Raw genomic sequence first — 17,981 nt, 5'->3', positions numbered from 1 at the left:
TCAACTCTTCAACCTCGTTGGAACGTGAATTGGATGGTTGGGGATCAGATCCAACTTGTTTTCCACTTCGCAAACTCATGGCTTTTGCAGATTCGAATCCTCCCTTCAGGTTGACAATGGTCGAACTAGGCAACTTACCTTGCTCTCTGAATTGTCCTACAAACTCCACAATCTGCCCAATTTGCTTCTCCATTTGGTCCACCCTTTTGTCTTAGTTTTGCATTGCTTTGGCTTGATTTTCTTGCCCCTGAGACAAATTGGTGAGTAACTTAAGAAGTGTGTCATTATCTAAAGATGTACCTGAGGTGTTTTGGGCAAGTTGTTGTGGGGCTTGTGTTGGTGCTTATTGCTTGGTATAGAAGCCCGGCGGTTGCTGCCTAAAGCCTCCTTGTTGTTGGGGTTGTTGGGGCTCCCTCAACTTGAAATTTGGATGGTTTCTCCAACCTGGGCATATTAGAAAAGGTGTGGATTGTTGGGCAGAAAAGCTTTTGGGGACAGCTTGCCCCTTGTGTGTGTTTCCTCTTACATTTGCACACACATGTTCTTCATCATTTTAGCCACCAATCCACACTTTTTCTGCCCATGCCAAGCTGTCCATGTACTCATCATTTCCACTCTTTCATTCTTTATTTTCTGCTGCCCATGTGTGTGTGTTTTCCTTTGCCCATGTGTGTGTGTTTCCTCTTACATTCACACACACACATGTTCTTCATCATTTCAGCCACCAATCCACCCATTTTCTGCCCATGCCAAGCTGTCCATGTGTGTGTGTGTTTCCTTTTGCCCATGTGCCGTGCAGTTTGCATGTATGTGTATGTATGTTGTCTTTGCATGTGCACACACATGCCCTTCACCATTTCAGCCCAAAATCAACACATTTGCACACACACATGCTAATTTCCAGCCTTCTAATCTTCAAAAACGTCCATCCTCATGTCTCCATGCTTGCACTATCCAATATTGGCTCAAAAATGCACCAAAATGCACTTTCTTGCCAACTTTGTTATTAGGACCTACAAACACACGAAAATAGCTTAAAATGCATAATTGACTAAGAATTAACAACATAAATGCACAAAAACAAGCTAACTAAGCTGCATAAATAGGATTATTACTTAAGAGTTGATTACCTATATATATTTATCCGAATAAAACCTAAGCTACACAAGAACATGCTAAGGATAACTCCTGATGGGCTACTAACTAAGCTGCACAAGAACAAGCAACTAAGTAATAATCCTATTGGTGACACATTATTTGGTTTGCAAATTTTGGTTTCCCTAGCATTACCTATATATATAGGTTGAAATAAACCTATAGGATGGAGCTAAATATGATGGCCAACACTAGAGTAGAGAAGTAATGGAGCTAAATTATGTGGATATTGAAGGCCTTTTAATTAATTTTCACATATGCACAATTGATAACCAGAAATGAAGGTGTAGATCGATCGTAATGCGATGCAAGTGGTGAGGAACGTGGTACTACTACTCGGACAACATAGTAATCAACAACCAAGATAGGAAAGACGACTAAACGTGGTCCAATTCCAACATGATACCATAAAAAAATACAAGATAAACAATTAACGTGAAATCTTCCTTCAGTAAAAATTATAAACATGCATGCATCCTTCTGTCCTTTTAAGTTGTGAGCACTATTCTAAAAATCTCGTCTAGCGCCGCCTAGACCCTACCTTGGCGCTAGGCGGCTGACCACCGTCTCGATTAATTTGTAGGCATTTGAAAATTAAGAAAGGGTGCCTAGACCTACTGAGGCGCCCGCCTAGACTCGCTTAGACATATGCCTAGGTTGCAACTCACTTAGATAGAAAATAGATAACTTTCCTTTTGCATTTTATTGTTTCCAATAAATTGTTAGAGACTTATTAAACACTTAAATAAACACACATTATATGTTTGCTCCCCATATTTTTATTATATTCTAATACTTCATAATATATATGTCATTCCATTTTCTAGTTTATGATGAAATTATATATATTTTTAAGTATAAACAGATACTTATTTATACGAAATACAATATATTTACTTAAATCCGCCTAGGCGCTAAGCCCCATCATGCCGCTCGACTAGCGCCTAGTGTCTTTTAAAACCTTGGTTACGAGAGCATCTCCAACAATCTAGCTAAAGGGGCATTTTTGCTATTTTAACGAAAAAATGTTGAAAAACCAGGCTCTAATAGGCTAGCTAAATGACTACTATCTTAACTTTATGAACAGTAACTAGCTAAATTTAGTTAGAAGAGAGAAAGTTAAATTTTTGCTAAGCATGAAAAACTATAAAATTGCATCGTGTGCGGGCTTCAAGAGAAGAAAAAGGACTTGAGTTGTTAAGTTTAGAAAAAAAATATTTTAATTTAAGCTAAAATACTAGTATTTTTGGAAGCGGTGGTAGCTGAATAAACAGTTGAATCATTTGGCTAGATACAATAAAAATAATTTAATTAGTATTGTTGGAGATAGTCTAATCAGTCTAGGGACTGGTAATTTCAACAAGTCAATGACAAAGTTCTACATAATAATGCAATTGAATCATGCTTATTATGCACATGTGAGATGCATGTTGTACGAAAGAAATGAAAAAATGGCGCCCCAACTTGAAAGTTTATAAAAAAAAAAAAAAGTGAGAGAATTAAAAGGAATATTTTTTTTCTTCACGTTTTATCTTTTGCTCTCCTGAAACTGAAAATGTATTCACGTCTACCTTTGATACATGTTAAATTTTGAGTTATTCATTCCCGGTGAATACTATAGACCAAATAAAAACCTAAAATTTTTTGGAGAGCCCTTGACGAAAGAAAGATATACGTGAAGTTTAGTTTCATTGAAGACTAAACCTACTCTTTTGATCTAAAAAGCTTTTTAGCCAAAATGGTCATTGAGATTTGCATAACTTCTCACTTTAGTCCTTAAAATTTAAAATCAATAGAAATAGTCCCTGAGATTGTCCATCATCAATTATTTTGGTCATTTGATGGAAAATTATGTTAAGTAAAGATCAAAATTACCCTCAATTTAATAAACAATAGGGCAAGATGCTTTGACAAAATTTAAGGGTATTTTTATCATTTTTTCCTTTTTCAATGGAGATGTTTTAGAGAAAGACCAAAATGATTGATGGTTGACAAACTCAGGGACCAATTCTATCGATTTCAAATCTCAAAGACCAAAATATGCAAATCTCAGAGACCATTTTAGTTAAAAAGTCGATCTAAAATTACATCTTTACTTTATTATCATGTAAAGCCACTCGACAGGATATTCTTGTCATGTAAGTTCTCGAGATTCAAAGATGAGAGATGATGAATGAAACTAAAAAGTTGAAAAATAATAACAAGGAACTCTTCTTTCTTTAATTGAAAAAGTAAATGAAATTTTTTACCAATAACACGAGAAAAAAATCATAACATCCGCTTTGATGTGGTGGAAGCCATCAATTCGAGCCTGATTATCCATAATCACAATGTGAGTTTTTCTATTTTTACTTGATTCCCCGCTGTGACCGAACGAGAATTAGAAAAAGGGTAATGCAGCACTCTGTTAAAAATCAAATCTGGCTAAATTATAGTTGGAACATTCATCAGATGAACCTTTTTTTGCTTCATGGTAAGGATCATACAGTTCTTTCATGCCCTAATTTCATCACCAACCAATAAAAAATACACCAAAAAGAATAAAATAAATAAAGGAGCATATCGTTCTTTCTTCCGACTTAGGCAACTTCACCTGCGCAGTGCGCAGCCGGGCAAGTTTCCTTCCGCCCCAAGGAAAGTCTTACCGCCACACGACCTTAAGGTCATTGGCAGTGCAGCACCTTGTTCCAGCAGTCCCTGTTTACAAGATGACTGAAATAAAGATCGCCAAACTCATCAGCTATATCTAAAAGCAAAAATTACACTTTCATAGAGCAGACCCTATCAGAAATCTCTCTACTCCAGGTAGTAAATGTCTCTTCATGGATGGTTATAACTGCATATAGCATCCTCAGTGCGGTCACTCATCCCTTCATTTTGCTACTATGTTACAATCATCTTCAGCACCGTCCTCTAAGCGTAAGAACTTCCCTCAATTTTATCCATGCTGGAAGTTCTCAATCCAAACTAAACGATACCAAAGACAAAAGAATGATAATTTTGTGGTTAGTGCGAGGACTGAGGTGAAGGAAAAATATATTCCACCACAGGACTGATCTTGAAAAGGAATTTCCAAGCTCTGATATCACACTTCCACAACTCTTCTGTAGAAAAGAACATAAGCAGATGAAGACTTTATCTTGTCCTGGCTGATAGGGTTAACGTGGCTATCATCAAAGTCATACCACCGATCACCTCCATGCTACATCAGAAAAATAATACAGTTTAAGTGCTCTGTGTCAACCAACATAAGTTAACGTACAGATCCAATCATACCATACAAGAAAAAGGAAATAATATAAATCCAAGACTCAACTCGAATACAAATTACCCACAATTTCAAGTGCAAAACAATAATTATTGCATGCTTTCAAAGAGTGGCCACACCCATTGTGAGAATTCTTTTGATAAGCAAGCGCAATTCAGACAATGAAACAACAGGTTGAGGAGAGAGTAGGCTACAAAAGATTGAATCCTATTATCCTTAATGCACCAGGAAAGGAGCACTCCGACAGCAGAGGAAACTAGGACCTAGTTCTAGGAAGTCTAAGCCAGCTAAGGGCTTGAATTGTGCTAAGTCATTGATATTTGACAAAAGGCAGAAGAAAAAGCAAGTTACAAAGGATCTCTTTATATAATGATCAAACTATCACTTCAGGCCTAAAACAAACAGCACCACATTCAGATGATGTCATAGGTGAACATGCACATATAAAAGTAAAAAGGATTTTTCTAATAGAAACCCATTAGTTTGTCATTCATGCCTAAATAAGCACAAACAGATCACCTTAAAGTTTACACCTCATGTTATGAGAGAAGTTTGAAAGTATTCCTGAAAATCAAGAATATGCATGGGCTAGGGACGGCATATGGATAATAGCATTACTATACCAAGTAAACTAATAATAAGAGTTCAAACTAGAAACATTTTTAATTTGATTCATTTCATAAATTGTTTGAAACTGAGAAGTTATTTAGTTAAGAAAATAACTAAATATAAAGTATATGGGAAGTTCATCAGATTAAAGAGTAGAAAAAAGGGAAATGTAACTGAAAGAAAAGCAAGAAATGCTACTTACGTGGACAAATGCAGTATAATGACCACCTCCCATGCTTCCAAAGTGATTACTAACTGCATACAGCATGTAACGATTACATGACTGACCACTCTTGTGGGCAATGTATGTTGACAAATCAAGATTGTCAATAGGGAAATCGACATAAGTCTCCAGCTTGTTCTTTAAAAAACGGCTATATGAGAACCGCTTTAAATGAATGACCAAGATCTCCGGCAGTCTCCATAGATCCAACTTTTTGCTGGCTTGACAGTGCTTTTTGCAGCCAGGACAATACCTAGAATAGTAATAACAGTATTAACATTAGATAAACCTTGATAACAAGTTCTCACAATGTAATAACTAATAAAAGGTTAAGAGGTTGTATAAAACTCCAAATACAATGTTCTACTTCATAACCATGAGAGTATAACATTATCCACTTTCTGAGTGTGTCTATTCTGAAAACTGAGCAACAATAACAAATAACGCTTGAAAGACCACTACTTTGAGCATTACAAGATCGTTTGCCAACATTCGATGAGTAGATGAAGGTGTTGTGATAACATTAACTTGTAAATAGACATAAAACTGCAATTACCCATTTAACAGATGTTAGGAAGAAACTAATTGAAGAATTAAGCCCAACAAACATGATGAACAGGTGACGACGTTAAAAGTTTGGAGTTTAGTCAATGACCTTACATGCAACCTGAAATTATGTAATTGCATAAGGCAACTAATAAGACTGTTAATCAAACAGAAGAGCTTTTAAATCCTAATCCAAAAACAAAAAAATTATGAACTCATACCAGATTTGAGGTCAAAATTACTGCAATGAGTACAATAAATAACAATTTCACAGAACATACCCAGTTACCAAAAAAGCGAGTGAATACACCTTACATATCTATATTTGAGCTCTTTCAACTCCTAGGTATACACAACACAAAATGTTTTTAAAGCCAAAGTTAAAAGGTTCAAGTGTACCCACTGACCACATGTCTTCGGGTCCAAGAGGCTCTTCCTTCAAGAACGCTTCAAGGCACTTATACAGAGAAACGGACTCTTGAGGCTTTTTTGCAAAAAGGCCAGTCTTGAAAACCTCTGGTAATGAGCAAAGAAGGCGATTATCATACTGTTCGATGTACTTTTTTGGCCAACATACAAGGACATTTAACCGCTTGGTTTTTTCCCTCTCTACCATATCATTCATTACTATCTTTCTATCCTTGGAAATTCCCTTTTCATCTGTTATGTAAAACTGAAATTCAAAATCAAAGGGTGAGTCAGCCTCACTTCCATTACAGGGGTTCACAGCCCCTATAACAGGAGGTGTGGAATCCTGTGTTCCGGTGACTTCTTCAAGAGTGGTGCCCTCTGAACTATCAAAACATTCTTGGGAATCTTTTGAGGGTGTGTGAAATGGCTTAAGTAATTTCAAGTATAAGTTGCAGATATCAGATCCAGTAGCAGAATTGGGTAGTCTTGACACAAGAGGAATTCCAAAGCTTGAAGTCAGTTTCCCATCCATGTACTGCCTGACAATATTGAATATATAAGATGGTTGAGGGCAGGCAATGTCACAAGAACAATAAAATTCTTATTAAAACAGGAAATGAAAAATGTGTGTGTGAGTGTGTAGAAGACTGGGAAAAAGAAGAAAAAGATCATCTCTTTCTTGTGGGGTTAGATGTGAGGGTGCTGTTATTGTAATGATATCTACAATCAAAGAGATCATGAATAATCTGGAAAAGAAAAATTATTTCAGTATCAACAACTGTACACAATACCCCAGCATGTCAATGAACAACCAACTTATCAGAGAGCAGATTTATTTGTCTTAACACTTAAAACTTATTAGGAGGTCAAAATGTAAGGTGTAAAAGATGAACACACCCCCATATTGCTTCGGCTTAAAATAAATGTTATTTTCTTTTTTGACACTTCTGAATTCATATAAGGATTAGAACCAAACAGTCACTAAATGTTCTGGTCTTCCAGACTAAACACATTCTTCTATGGTGACTCAGCTTGCATATACATATATTCATACGTTTAATTACTTCTCCAAAAGTACAAGAAACTTTTTTTTAGGGTTTGGTTTGTCTATTGTTAAAGTCCTATGTCATTTAGGATTGTATTATGAAACCTAAAGGTGCACAGATTCTTGTCCTACAAGGATTAGGAAAGAATTAAGTCTTCTTGTTACAATTAGATTAGGAATCCTAGAAGTCAAATTGGAATCAAGTGTACTTTCCTATCCCAAATAGAATAGGAAACCTAATCAGAAAATAGGATGTAAACCGCACCCTATACTTATAAATAGAGGTGCGGGAAAGGCTGAAAAGCAAGTGAGAGAAAACAGAGAGACAACCGAGGGAAGAGAGAGATTAGTTCTTGGGTTTGCAAAAGTACATATATTATTAATCAAAGAAGTCGTGGTTTCTCGACCCAAAGAAATCACAACTGGACGTAGGCAAAAGTTATGCCGCATCAGTATACATCTTGTGTGTTTCTAGTTATTCTATAGTTTTGCTAAGTTTAGTTGGTGCTGGAAAGATCAAAGAACAAGATCCAGAGGGTTGTCGAACTTATAGCAATTGGTATCAAGAGCTTGGTTCAAGGTGTTATGCAATGTCAAAAGGAAAGAAGTCCCCAGACCTAGGAAGCTTAAGGCCTGCGTTAAAACCTTTTGATGGAAGGGATGACTTCACGGACTAGCAAAGGATGATGAAGAACATACTGATACAGGATACAGCAAGAGTTGGATGATGCACTCCTTGGTGAGAAGCCTACGACCATGACAGAAGAGACATGGACAAGATTCTCAAGAACGCCAAGAGCTCCATCGAGATCCATCTCACTAAGGGCTGGTTTGGGATTGTGGTGCTTTTAAAAACAGCAACTTATTAAAATATCTGGAACATAAAATGTGTAAGGTAAAACAAAGAAAAAAGTGCTTTTTTAAAAAACTCATGTCAATGACAGTAGAGAAGTATTAAAATGTAGAAGCAAAGCACTTTTTTTTAGAAGCATGGTACCCTGCTTCTAAAAAAAAGTGCTTTTTTTTTTTCAAACCGTAGTAATTGTTAAAGTCCCACATCGGTGGGGTGAAAAGAAACCAAGGGGTTTAAATAGTATTACCCCACTCTAACTAATACCGAGGCCTTTTGTGATAAAATTCCACACCTGACGGATTGGGCAGGTGGTAAAGTTGGGAACAATATCGGTGTCGTTAGAGTGGGGCAGGCCCGGCAATCCAAAAATTCCAACATGGCATCAGAGCCCACGGTTGCGGGCCTGTGCAAGCCAACGAGCTTGTGTGCAAGCCAACGAGCTTGTGTGCAAGCCAATGAGCTTGTCACCACCAGGAAGGAAACAAGTCTGAGCTCTTAATATAGAGACGACCGCCGAGTTCCAATTGAAAACAAGTGGGCCCAACATGAGCCGACCTCTGAGTTTCAATTACCGATGTGGATCTCCATGTGTGAACCACTAAATGAGGTTACACGTGAGGGGGAGTGTTAAAGTCCCACATCGATGGGGTGAAAAGAAACCAAGGGGTTTAAATAGTATTACCCCACTCTAACTAATACCGAGGCCTTTTGTGGTAAAATCTCACACCTAATGGATTGGGCAAGTGGTAAAGTTGGGAACAACATCGGTGTCGTTACAGTGGGGTGGGCCCGACAATCCAAAAATTCCAACAGTAATCAGTACCCTTTTAATGAAATTTTCAAATAGACAGTATATCCCACATAGTTTACAAAATTACAATCTTTGCCCATACATTATTGTCTTTGATAATTATCTTATCACGTTAAATACCACATCCTTTTTAGTAATTTAACATACTCACAACAATTTATATAAAAGTTTACCAAACATTCGGACATTGTTTTTTTTTTTTTTTTTTTTTTTTTTTTTTTGTTAAAAGCACTTTTACAAAAAAAAAATTACCAATCACTCAACAACTTTATTTTACAACTATATATTCTCACAATACAATAGAAGCAATTTAAAAAAAAAAAACACAGCAATACCAAACTAGCCCTAAATCAGTCAGGTCCCACATCACAAAAACGATGGCTGCTAAGGAAGCATGGGACAAGTTAGAGAAAGTTTATATGGGCAAAACTGTGTCCAATAAACTATTTATCAAGGATTAACTATTCAAGGTTCGACTGGACGAAGAAGGTGATATTGAAGATCACGTATGCAGGTTCCATAGTTGCATAGCCAATCTTTAGAAGGTCGAAGAAACTTACAAAGATGAGGATATGGCATCATCTTGTTAAGGTCTCTACCCCCGTCTTTCAAGCATTTTCGAACAACTTCAATGTTTGAAAAAGAGTCCCTGCAACTTGAGGACGTACTTCAAGCCCCTTCAGTCATATGCTAAACTTGATGATATAACTTAAAGCTCTCAAGGCCTTTATCCTAAAGGAAAAGAGATGAGGCGGGAAAAGACAAAGGAAGAGAAGAACAACAATAGGGGTAGCTCGAAATCCAAGAAGAAAAAAGAAAAGAAGGAAGACTGCTTCAAATGTGGTTCTGCCAATCATTGGAAGAGGTACTGCAAGATTTGGAAGGAGAAAAAACCAAGATGGAAGGCAGCTCAAGTTCAAGTAGCGTAGTCACCAAAGAAGAGAGTGACGGGGAGCTTCTTTTGGAAACATCAAGCTCTATGGCTTTCACAAATCAGGTTTTGGAGACTGAATGCATGTTCCATATGTGTGCAGTAAGAGAATGGTTTGAGGTCATCAATGGAGAAGTTTTAATGGGGGATGATTCACCAAGTCCAATAGGGGGGATTGACTCTGTCAGAATTAGGATGTTTGATGGAGTGATACGAACTTTGGTGAACGTCATATATGTTCCTAGACTGAAGAAGAATTTGATATCCTTAGGTACTTTAGACAAGGCCAGCTATGGGCATACTCCTAAAGCAACAAGACTCAAGGTGACCAAAGGATCACTGGTGGTAATGCAGGCTGACTTACAGCCCAATAAGTTGTACAAGCTCATCAAGACTATGATAGTTGGGGGAGCAGTTGTTTCCACAAAGCAGAGAACAGAAGACAAGTCATGAACTTTGGCATCACAAGCTAGGGCACATCAGTTAGAGGGGTTTTCAAGAATTGCACAAAAGAGGCTTGCTAGAAGGCATGACACTTTGCAATTGTGTTCTCGGGAAGCAAAGAAAGGTATCATTCACAAGTACAAGTGCAGATAATTGAAGCAAGGAGCAGCTCAGCCATATTCACTCCGACGTCTGACACTTTTGGTTTATTTCATGAAGTAGAAATTTAAGGTTTATACAAAGTTCAAGAAATGGAAGACAGAAACCAAGAATCAAACTAGAAGATCCAGTACCTGAGAAGTGACAACGTAAATGAGTATACAAGCACGGAGTTTGCCGATTAATATAAGTAGGAAGGCATCACGAGGCACTTCTCAGTAAAGAAGAATCCCTAACAAAACAAAGCTGCTAAAAGGATGAACAAAACTCTCATGGAAAGAGAGAGAAGCATGCGATTTCATGCAAGATAGCCTGATAGTTTTGGGCAGAGACTGTTAATCATGCAAGTTACTTGATTAAAAGGTCACCATCTACAGTTCTTGGTTTTAAGAGTGCAAAAGAGGTGTGGTCTGAAAAGCATCGGCATTATTCACCAAGTAGGAATCAGGTGGAGCAAGAAACAGGGTAGATTGAAGGCACTACAATCCGTCAGACATCCTAAGGGGTTTGAACTCCAACCCACAATTCACCTGAATTCCAAAGATGTATAGCACTAGACAAACCCATTCGAAACAAGAAGAAACCAAGGTTTGGGTTTGACCAAGACGAAGTTATTATGCTTGTAACATCAGTCAAGGAGATTCAACCACTTATCAAGAAGCTATAGGAAGTGATGGGAGAGCAAGATAGTTGGATAAGTGCTATAACAAAAGAAATGGAGTCTATTTACAAAACTCTGTTTGGGAGTTGGTTCTAAGATTTATCCTAAAAGGGCATACAGTAAGGACCACGAACTATAACAGGCAGTCAGGGATAGCAAACGCCATTCACATCCATGCAATGAATGTAGCTTGGGTCGACAAATACCTAACATCACTGTGATTCTCCAAAGAAATCATATGTAAGCTGTGTGCGCAGGTGAATCAATAGGCAACTGAGATTTCATACACAAGTTCAGAATATTTATACTAAGATTATAAAACATGATTTTCCATTTACACAAGTTATCACCCATCCATTTAACTTTATTCACACAGGTTATACCCAATTCAATTGAGATATAGTATTTCTATATGCAGAAAAAGGAAAGAATTCCTTCACAGCACCCCTTACACCCTAACTCTGTGAAACTTGCATACAAAAATTGCAATAAAATAAGATTCAAAAAAGAAGATAAAACTTACTCCTCCATCAGCTGATGCATGAACACAACCAAAGGGATTTGCTCAACATCTTTCGTCGACCGATAAGCAACTAGCTTGTCTTGATCCCTAATTAAAGATAATGAATCAGTTGGTTCCTCAAGATAGCGTATAATGCGATTGTTGTATATCTGCACAGAACTATATTGCTTCAGAGATCAATTTATAGACAAAAGGACATGTGTTTATATATTGTACACGTGTGTGTGTGTCTAAATGTAAACACGGATATCATCCAATATCACTGGCATTCAAGGAACCCCTATCAGATATTCTAACACTAAACAGTACCTCAGCCACCAAAAAGGTTTCATCAATCCCCAATGAGGATGCAACACTTAAACCCTGGATGAGATCTTCTAATTTTCCATGCTTGGGCACAGTAATGGTATATTGAGACGGCTGAGAATATCCATAAGTATTGAACACTGATAAAGTCATTGTCCGCATCATCATTGAAGGCAAGGGTAGCGACAGGTACATAAATGGATCAAATGTAACAGACACCTTTTTGCAAACAGGGCAAACTAATGTTGATTTATATTGACCCTGCGAGGTTCACCATCATGTGCATCACAAAAGTAAGCAATATGCATTCCTGATCAGATTTTAGTTCAGCAAAGAGTGGAAGCCAAAGACAAATCTGAGGAAGATGCTCACTTGGCACACGTCAACAATTATAGAGTCATTACGGGCTAAATGATTTCCCCAATATTCATCAGCAACCTCTTCATCTTGTCGGCCATCACCATCCTTGACTTCTACATAAGGCTTGCATTTTACACGATTAAGATCTTCATGAAGTCCATCCAACAAAAAAGCCAGGAGCTCCTACGAAATAATATGGTATGATAAATGAAAACTCCTTATAAATGTTTGAACCCAAAAGAGAGCAATTCTGGAAGCAAGAAACACCACTAACTTGGGAATCATGTTGATTAAATCCATTAAACTGCGGAGCAAATCGAGAAAGTTTTGACTTAAATGGCCTTGGGGCTACTGGAGTTGCTCCAGGAACCCATAACTTCCTTAACAGATCTCCAAAGGCTAAAGCAATCTCCCCCTGACAAAAGAGTGCATAAAGTTAAAAGACTGTAAAGAAACATAGATGCACTTGATAAAGTGAGGAATATCTCACTAATACATTATTCACCCAACATCAGGTCATGAATATTAAGAAAGTGCAATGAAAGGTGACCTACATTCATGCCCAATGGATTGTCTGGATTTATTTCTCTACCATAATCTCCGAGAAAATAGTCCACAAGCTTTGGGGTGTGCGCTAAACACTGGATGGAACTATTCATGAAACAAGTATTTCCAAGGTTCTGTAATCCTGTCAATCCTAAAGAACCTGTTTCGCAAGAGCTTCCCCATAATGAACGGATGAAGTTAGAATTTGTGATTCCCGCAGAACCATTCATCATAACTGAAGCACCACAACAGGAATTTGTGATGGTAGAATGTTGTGCGGCCATCTCATCTTTTTTCCCTTCCCTGCACTTAAAGGAATCTGACAACCCATAAACTTGCAACTCCAACATTATCTGCACAAAATCATACATACAATTACATCTATCAGATATTGTGCAACAAAACGACAAATTAAAATATGAGAAGACAGCAAGAATAGTACTTAAACTGAGAAACATGAAACGGGTTCTGGAGTATAGTGTAGCAGACAATTGATGAGTATAAATTAACAAATGTATCGCATCAATCTGCCACTTACCTCACCTGACTGTCGTTGAAAGTCTCTTGAAGACTTGGCTCTTTCATTTGCAAAAAATAAGTTTATCTGCCCCGAAAAGTCCCAGATGCGTAACTGGTGCAATAACAGAAGTTAAAAGGCCAGCCACTTTATCCTGATAAAAGAACGCATTAAAATAATGAACTTAAGTACCATCTCAGACTCCACACTGAAAATTTTGCAGGCTCTCTTGAAGAACTCAACTGCATTATCCTACAATAGAAATGCATACACAACAAAATAGAACATCAAATTAAGATGTGGAAGACAAAGAAATCCCGCAATAATAGGAATCAGCATACATAATTTACATATGAAAAATTAGAGCATTTAACCCAAAGCCAATTGGCAATGGATGGGAGGCCAAGAACACTTTATTCTACTTTGGAAGGCTTTAAATTCCCTATGTGGGATTCTCTCGATGTGCCCACTCATGTGTGGCATGACTTGAGCAAAACACGTGGGCAAGCTAAATTGGGTGGCAGGGCAAGTAGAAGAAGCCGTAGGCAAGCATCATTTGACACCATGAGAGAATTAAAGCATCAATTCAAAACCAATTGGCAGTGGGTGGAGAGGCTCAGGACATATATACTACTATGCGAAGTGGGAATCTCTCAACGATATGTGATTCTCATAATATGTAGGTTGTTCACTAAAAGAATAAAAGGAAAAACCGCAGCCAATTATAAGTACTCTTCCATCCTTTACTTGTTCACAATGCAGTGCAAATCAAAGTCAAATTTGTTTTCGTCAGAAGTTAGAAACACATTGTTGAATAAAAGTTTAAGAGCATATATGTGGTAGTGGGTTCAGCAATAAATCATTTGCAAAACACAAAGATCCAGAGCATAGCCTCTTTAAGCAAGTTACGCTAGGAATGTTCCAAAATTCAATTTTATCCTTTAAATCAGATTTTCCCTTTCCTAAATTATCCTAATCACCTCAACAGCACAATTTTCTAAATGTATGAAGCAATTAAGTTGTCAAACAAAACCCCTAACCCAGTCCCTCAAAGGGAAAATAAGGGATTAAATAAAAAAGGCAGCCCTAACTTCCACCCACCATTCTAATCACCATACTTACCAAGTATTCTCATCCATCATTAAAATATGAAAAACGACATTACTAAACCACCACTATAAAATACAGCCCATTGACTAGGGGCAACTAAGTGCTACAAAGAATTACAAAAACCTACACCACCATTATCCCATCTCACCAGATGATCTTTCTTCACCTCACCCTCACCCCTCCACAACAAAACATGCATGAACTTATCAATCATTTTTTGCAGCTCACTAGGTAAATAAAACAATGAGAAACTAGATGGGTATCTTCCAACAATTTACTTCACCTTCTCAACCATGGAGTCCTAGGAATAGAATGCTCTAGGATTCTCATTCTCCCAGGTGGAAGGTCCAGGTACATTGTTCCGGAACCAAACCACTGCACAGAAACATGCCAACAAAAGAGACTTCTATGTTCTGCCCATCCACCGAATGAGAAGTAGAGTCACCACCAAACTGTATATCTGAACCATTGTCCCTTCTCTACCCACTGAACAGCTTTCCACCAAAAGCAAAAGCTCTAACTACGAGATGATATGGGGGTCTACCACCAAGGTGAATAAGAAGCCTGACAGTAGATCACCCTGCCTAATCCCTTCGATCCCATTTTCCCCTAAAATTCAACGAGGACAAGCCCCTTCATCCACAATCTCCATCTAACATCAAGCCCTTTATCCTCCTTAACTGAATACAGGCTACTTATAGGCAACCCAAGAATATAAAAATAATTAAAATTCTACAATGGAAATTAAATCCCAAAATTCTAATTTTCATCCTCATTTTCATAATATCAACATTTTTTTTAGAAGTTAAAAGTTAAAAGAAATTATAGGAAAAATGAAAAGCGTGAAAAAGAGGCATAAAATGAAAGTGGGAGTCCCTCCAAAATGGAAGAAAACTTGATGATGGTTTTGCATCATAAACTAAGAAGAATATTATTTATACCCTAATGCAGCTCGTAAAGTGATGTTGCAGGCTTTCCTAGCTACAATGTATGTTTGTGACAATAATTTCATGCTTAAGACATTTCCATAAGATGGCCCACATGCCTCATCGCTCACATAAACCTATCATTAACAGTTCAAACCTTAGTAATCTAAGCATTATGAATCCAGGACCAAAAATAAATAAAATAAAAACCTGAATATCAAAAACAGAAAAAAGACGTAAACTACATATACTGACCTTCTTTGTAACTTTTACTCCCAATGAATTTGTTTCTCGTGAAACAGAAAGTCTGAGTTGTAGCGGATAGACATCGGTCATGTCATCTTCCGCAGCTGAAAAACTCCTACCATCCTTCACTGCAACTTTAGAATCACTATGCCTACACATACAACAATCATACCAGTGCTAAGATACTTAACAAACTATGTTTATCCACTAAAAACTAATAGTATCCCATGACTTTCAATCTGATGGAAATGCATCATATTTACAGCATTCCATGAGTTCCAAAATACCAAATTGATTCATAAAAAATTACCATAGAAATCTGAGATTCAACAATGTGGTAATTGAAAATACAAATTACAAACAATATTAACAATTATGACTCCCTTGACATTTAGAAGGGGTTTCAACTTTTTTAAATATGCAAAGTTCCATTATATATACCTTGGAGAGCTCAAAAGGTTTGCTCTTCGGGTGTTAATGCAAGAGCAAGTGTTAATAGTTCTCAAAGTTTAATAGATGGGGATTATTTTCAAACTGCATAATCTGAATGAGTATATTGTTAAAGGAATTAAATTACTACAGTCCAGTCAAAGAACTGTCAATCTTTTTTAAATTTCTTTCTCTTAGAAGATTGGGGTTAAAATTTCAACTGCCTAATCTGGAAGTAGAACCAAAGCAAGGGTAAAAATTTCAGCAGTTAAACACATGAAAAAGGGTCCTTGCAGCATTCATGGGAAATAAACATTAGCAATTCACATCAATCCATTTCAATATAAATAAATAAAACACCACTTAAATGTGACATAACATTACAGCGCCGCAAAAGCGTGTGAATGTCACGTAAAATGTACAACAATAATCAACTTGGGGCACAGGACTGTACTGTCAGCTATTCATGCCACCAAAAAGCATTGAAAGCACAAGCGGCAACATCAAACACAGATCATTCTGGGGGCAAACAGAACAGATGCAACTATCGGAATAATTCTTATTGCTACCTAGCTCCTGTTTCATTCCAATCATATTCACAAGAGCTCATGTAATAAAAATGGCAAAAAACAAAAAAAAACCTAACTAAAAATCACTCACCATCTGAGTGCCTGAACCCACATTTCTCCGGGCACCAATGCGTAGTCTCGGCCTGAGACACCGAGTTCGCCATTTTCACCACTATGTACACTATCATCCTCTCTCCTTAGATTGAACACAAGATCTGAGTTGAAAATGTTATTGATGAGCTTCATAGGGCCAGCATACGAAGAAGCCTGCAAAGCCACGTACAAAACCCCTCTCTTCCCATCAGAATCGCCCAAAACTGATTCCTGTGCATCTCTCCACCAACTGAAAACCCAATTCACATATGAATATTCCGTGCATAAATCCAATCACTCCCAAATCTCAATTCAGAGAACTAATAACAAAATTCTAAATTTTAAAATTCAAATTCCTAATCTACCCAAGTATTTCAAATTCCGGAAAATTCCCATACACTAAAAATGCATACAATATTTGGCGGAAAAAACTTGAAAAAGAAATCAGCTTGGATTGGGGAATGCAGTGGCGTGGGAAGTGAAAAACGAAAACAAAATCGAGAGGCAAATGAGGTAGACCTGTAGGGAACGAAGTAGACTCGCTGGTCGCTGTCCGAGTCGGAACGCTGAGTGGAACCGGAGAGATCTTCAGAGAGAGCAACGCCCTCCATTCACTTTCTATTTGCGTATGTTATGTGTATAGAAAGAGGAGAAGGAGCGAGTTAGGAAGGAGAGAAGGAGCGAGTCAGGAACGAGTTCGAAACCGGGTTCGGAAAATGCAGATCATCAGAGAGAGAGAGAGAGATGGAGAATGGCGGATTTGCAGACAAACAAACGGAGCTTTTTTCTGTGAAGAGGATTCAATAAGGAGGGAAAATAAATAAATATATATATATATATATATAATTAGTACGGGTATTTTGACGAGTATTTATCAAATATAGCCAAAAATTAACTCTTAATTTTAAAAATGTCACTTTTTATAAAAACTTTCAAATATATCCAAAATTTAACTTATATAGATACAAATACCCTCAAATTTAACAATTAAATAAATTAAAGGCTTTTTAGCTATTGTCGCCTCAAGCTCTGATCTAACTTTTGCTTCTACACTCCACCACCAAAACCCTATTCCCCTTGACCCTCATCACCGACATTGAGCGTCTCCGTGGTTTCTGTAAGTAGGAGCAACAGAATTTCAATCATGCCTTCAACGCCTTTTTTTCTTATTAATATCATTTTTAATTTTAAATATAAAAATAATTTTTGAATTTAATCCACATGTCGTTATATGATTGTA

At 37.2% G+C, this 17,981-nt stretch overlaps 1 protein-coding gene across 3 annotated transcripts; it reads right to left on the bottom strand.

The window, feature by feature from the left end:
* Positions 1-3,562: 3,562 nt before the first annotated feature.
* LOC126590868 (ubiquitin carboxyl-terminal hydrolase 8-like) lies at positions 3,563-17,543 on the bottom strand. 3 transcript variants are annotated; one of them, XM_050256382.1, is made up of 13 exons: positions 17,261-17,543; positions 16,740-16,991; positions 15,660-15,801; positions 13,561-13,620; positions 13,390-13,482; positions 12,860-13,204; positions 12,580-12,720; positions 12,318-12,488; positions 11,949-12,206; positions 11,640-11,788; positions 6,209-6,751; positions 5,235-5,508; positions 3,563-4,357 (listed from the first exon to the last, which is right to left on the bottom strand). In XM_050256382.1, the coding sequence occupies exons 1-13, from the start codon at positions 17,350-17,352 to the stop codon at positions 4,241-4,243; spliced, it is 2,637 nt and encodes an 878-aa protein (XP_050112339.1). In that variant the 5' UTR covers positions 17,353-17,543; the 3' UTR covers positions 3,563-4,240. The 3 variants fall into 3 exon arrangements, with proteins under 3 accessions (XP_050112339.1, XP_050112341.1, XP_050112340.1); XM_050256384.1 differs by lacking the exon at positions 6,209-6,751; XM_050256383.1 differs by lacking the exon at positions 3,563-4,357 and having other exon boundaries at positions 5,273-5,508; positions 6,205-6,751.
* Positions 17,544-17,981: the final 438 nt, after the last annotated feature.

The sequence above is a fragment of the Malus sylvestris genome, chromosome 11, assembly GCF_916048215.2.
Source record: "Malus sylvestris chromosome 11, drMalSylv7.2, whole genome shotgun sequence".
Lineage (NCBI taxonomy): Eukaryota > Viridiplantae > Streptophyta > Magnoliopsida > Rosales > Rosaceae > Malus > Malus sylvestris.
Note: the sequence above shows the minus strand (reverse complement) of the source record. Positions and strands in the feature narration are given on the sequence as shown.

Coding starts and splice junctions, on each gene's coding strand:
- LOC126590868 (XM_050256382.1), bottom strand. CDS start 17,352: ATGGAGGGCGTTGCTCTCTCTGAAGATCTCTCCGGTTCCACTCAGCGT. Junction 6,752..11,639: donor ATGCATCAGCTGATGGAGGA/GTAAGTTTTATC, acceptor CAATATTGTCAG/GCAGTACATGGATGGGAAAC. Junction 5,509..6,208: donor CTTGGACCCGAAGACATGTG/GTCAGTGGGTAC, acceptor TTACTATTCTAG/GTATTGTCCTGGCTGCAAAA.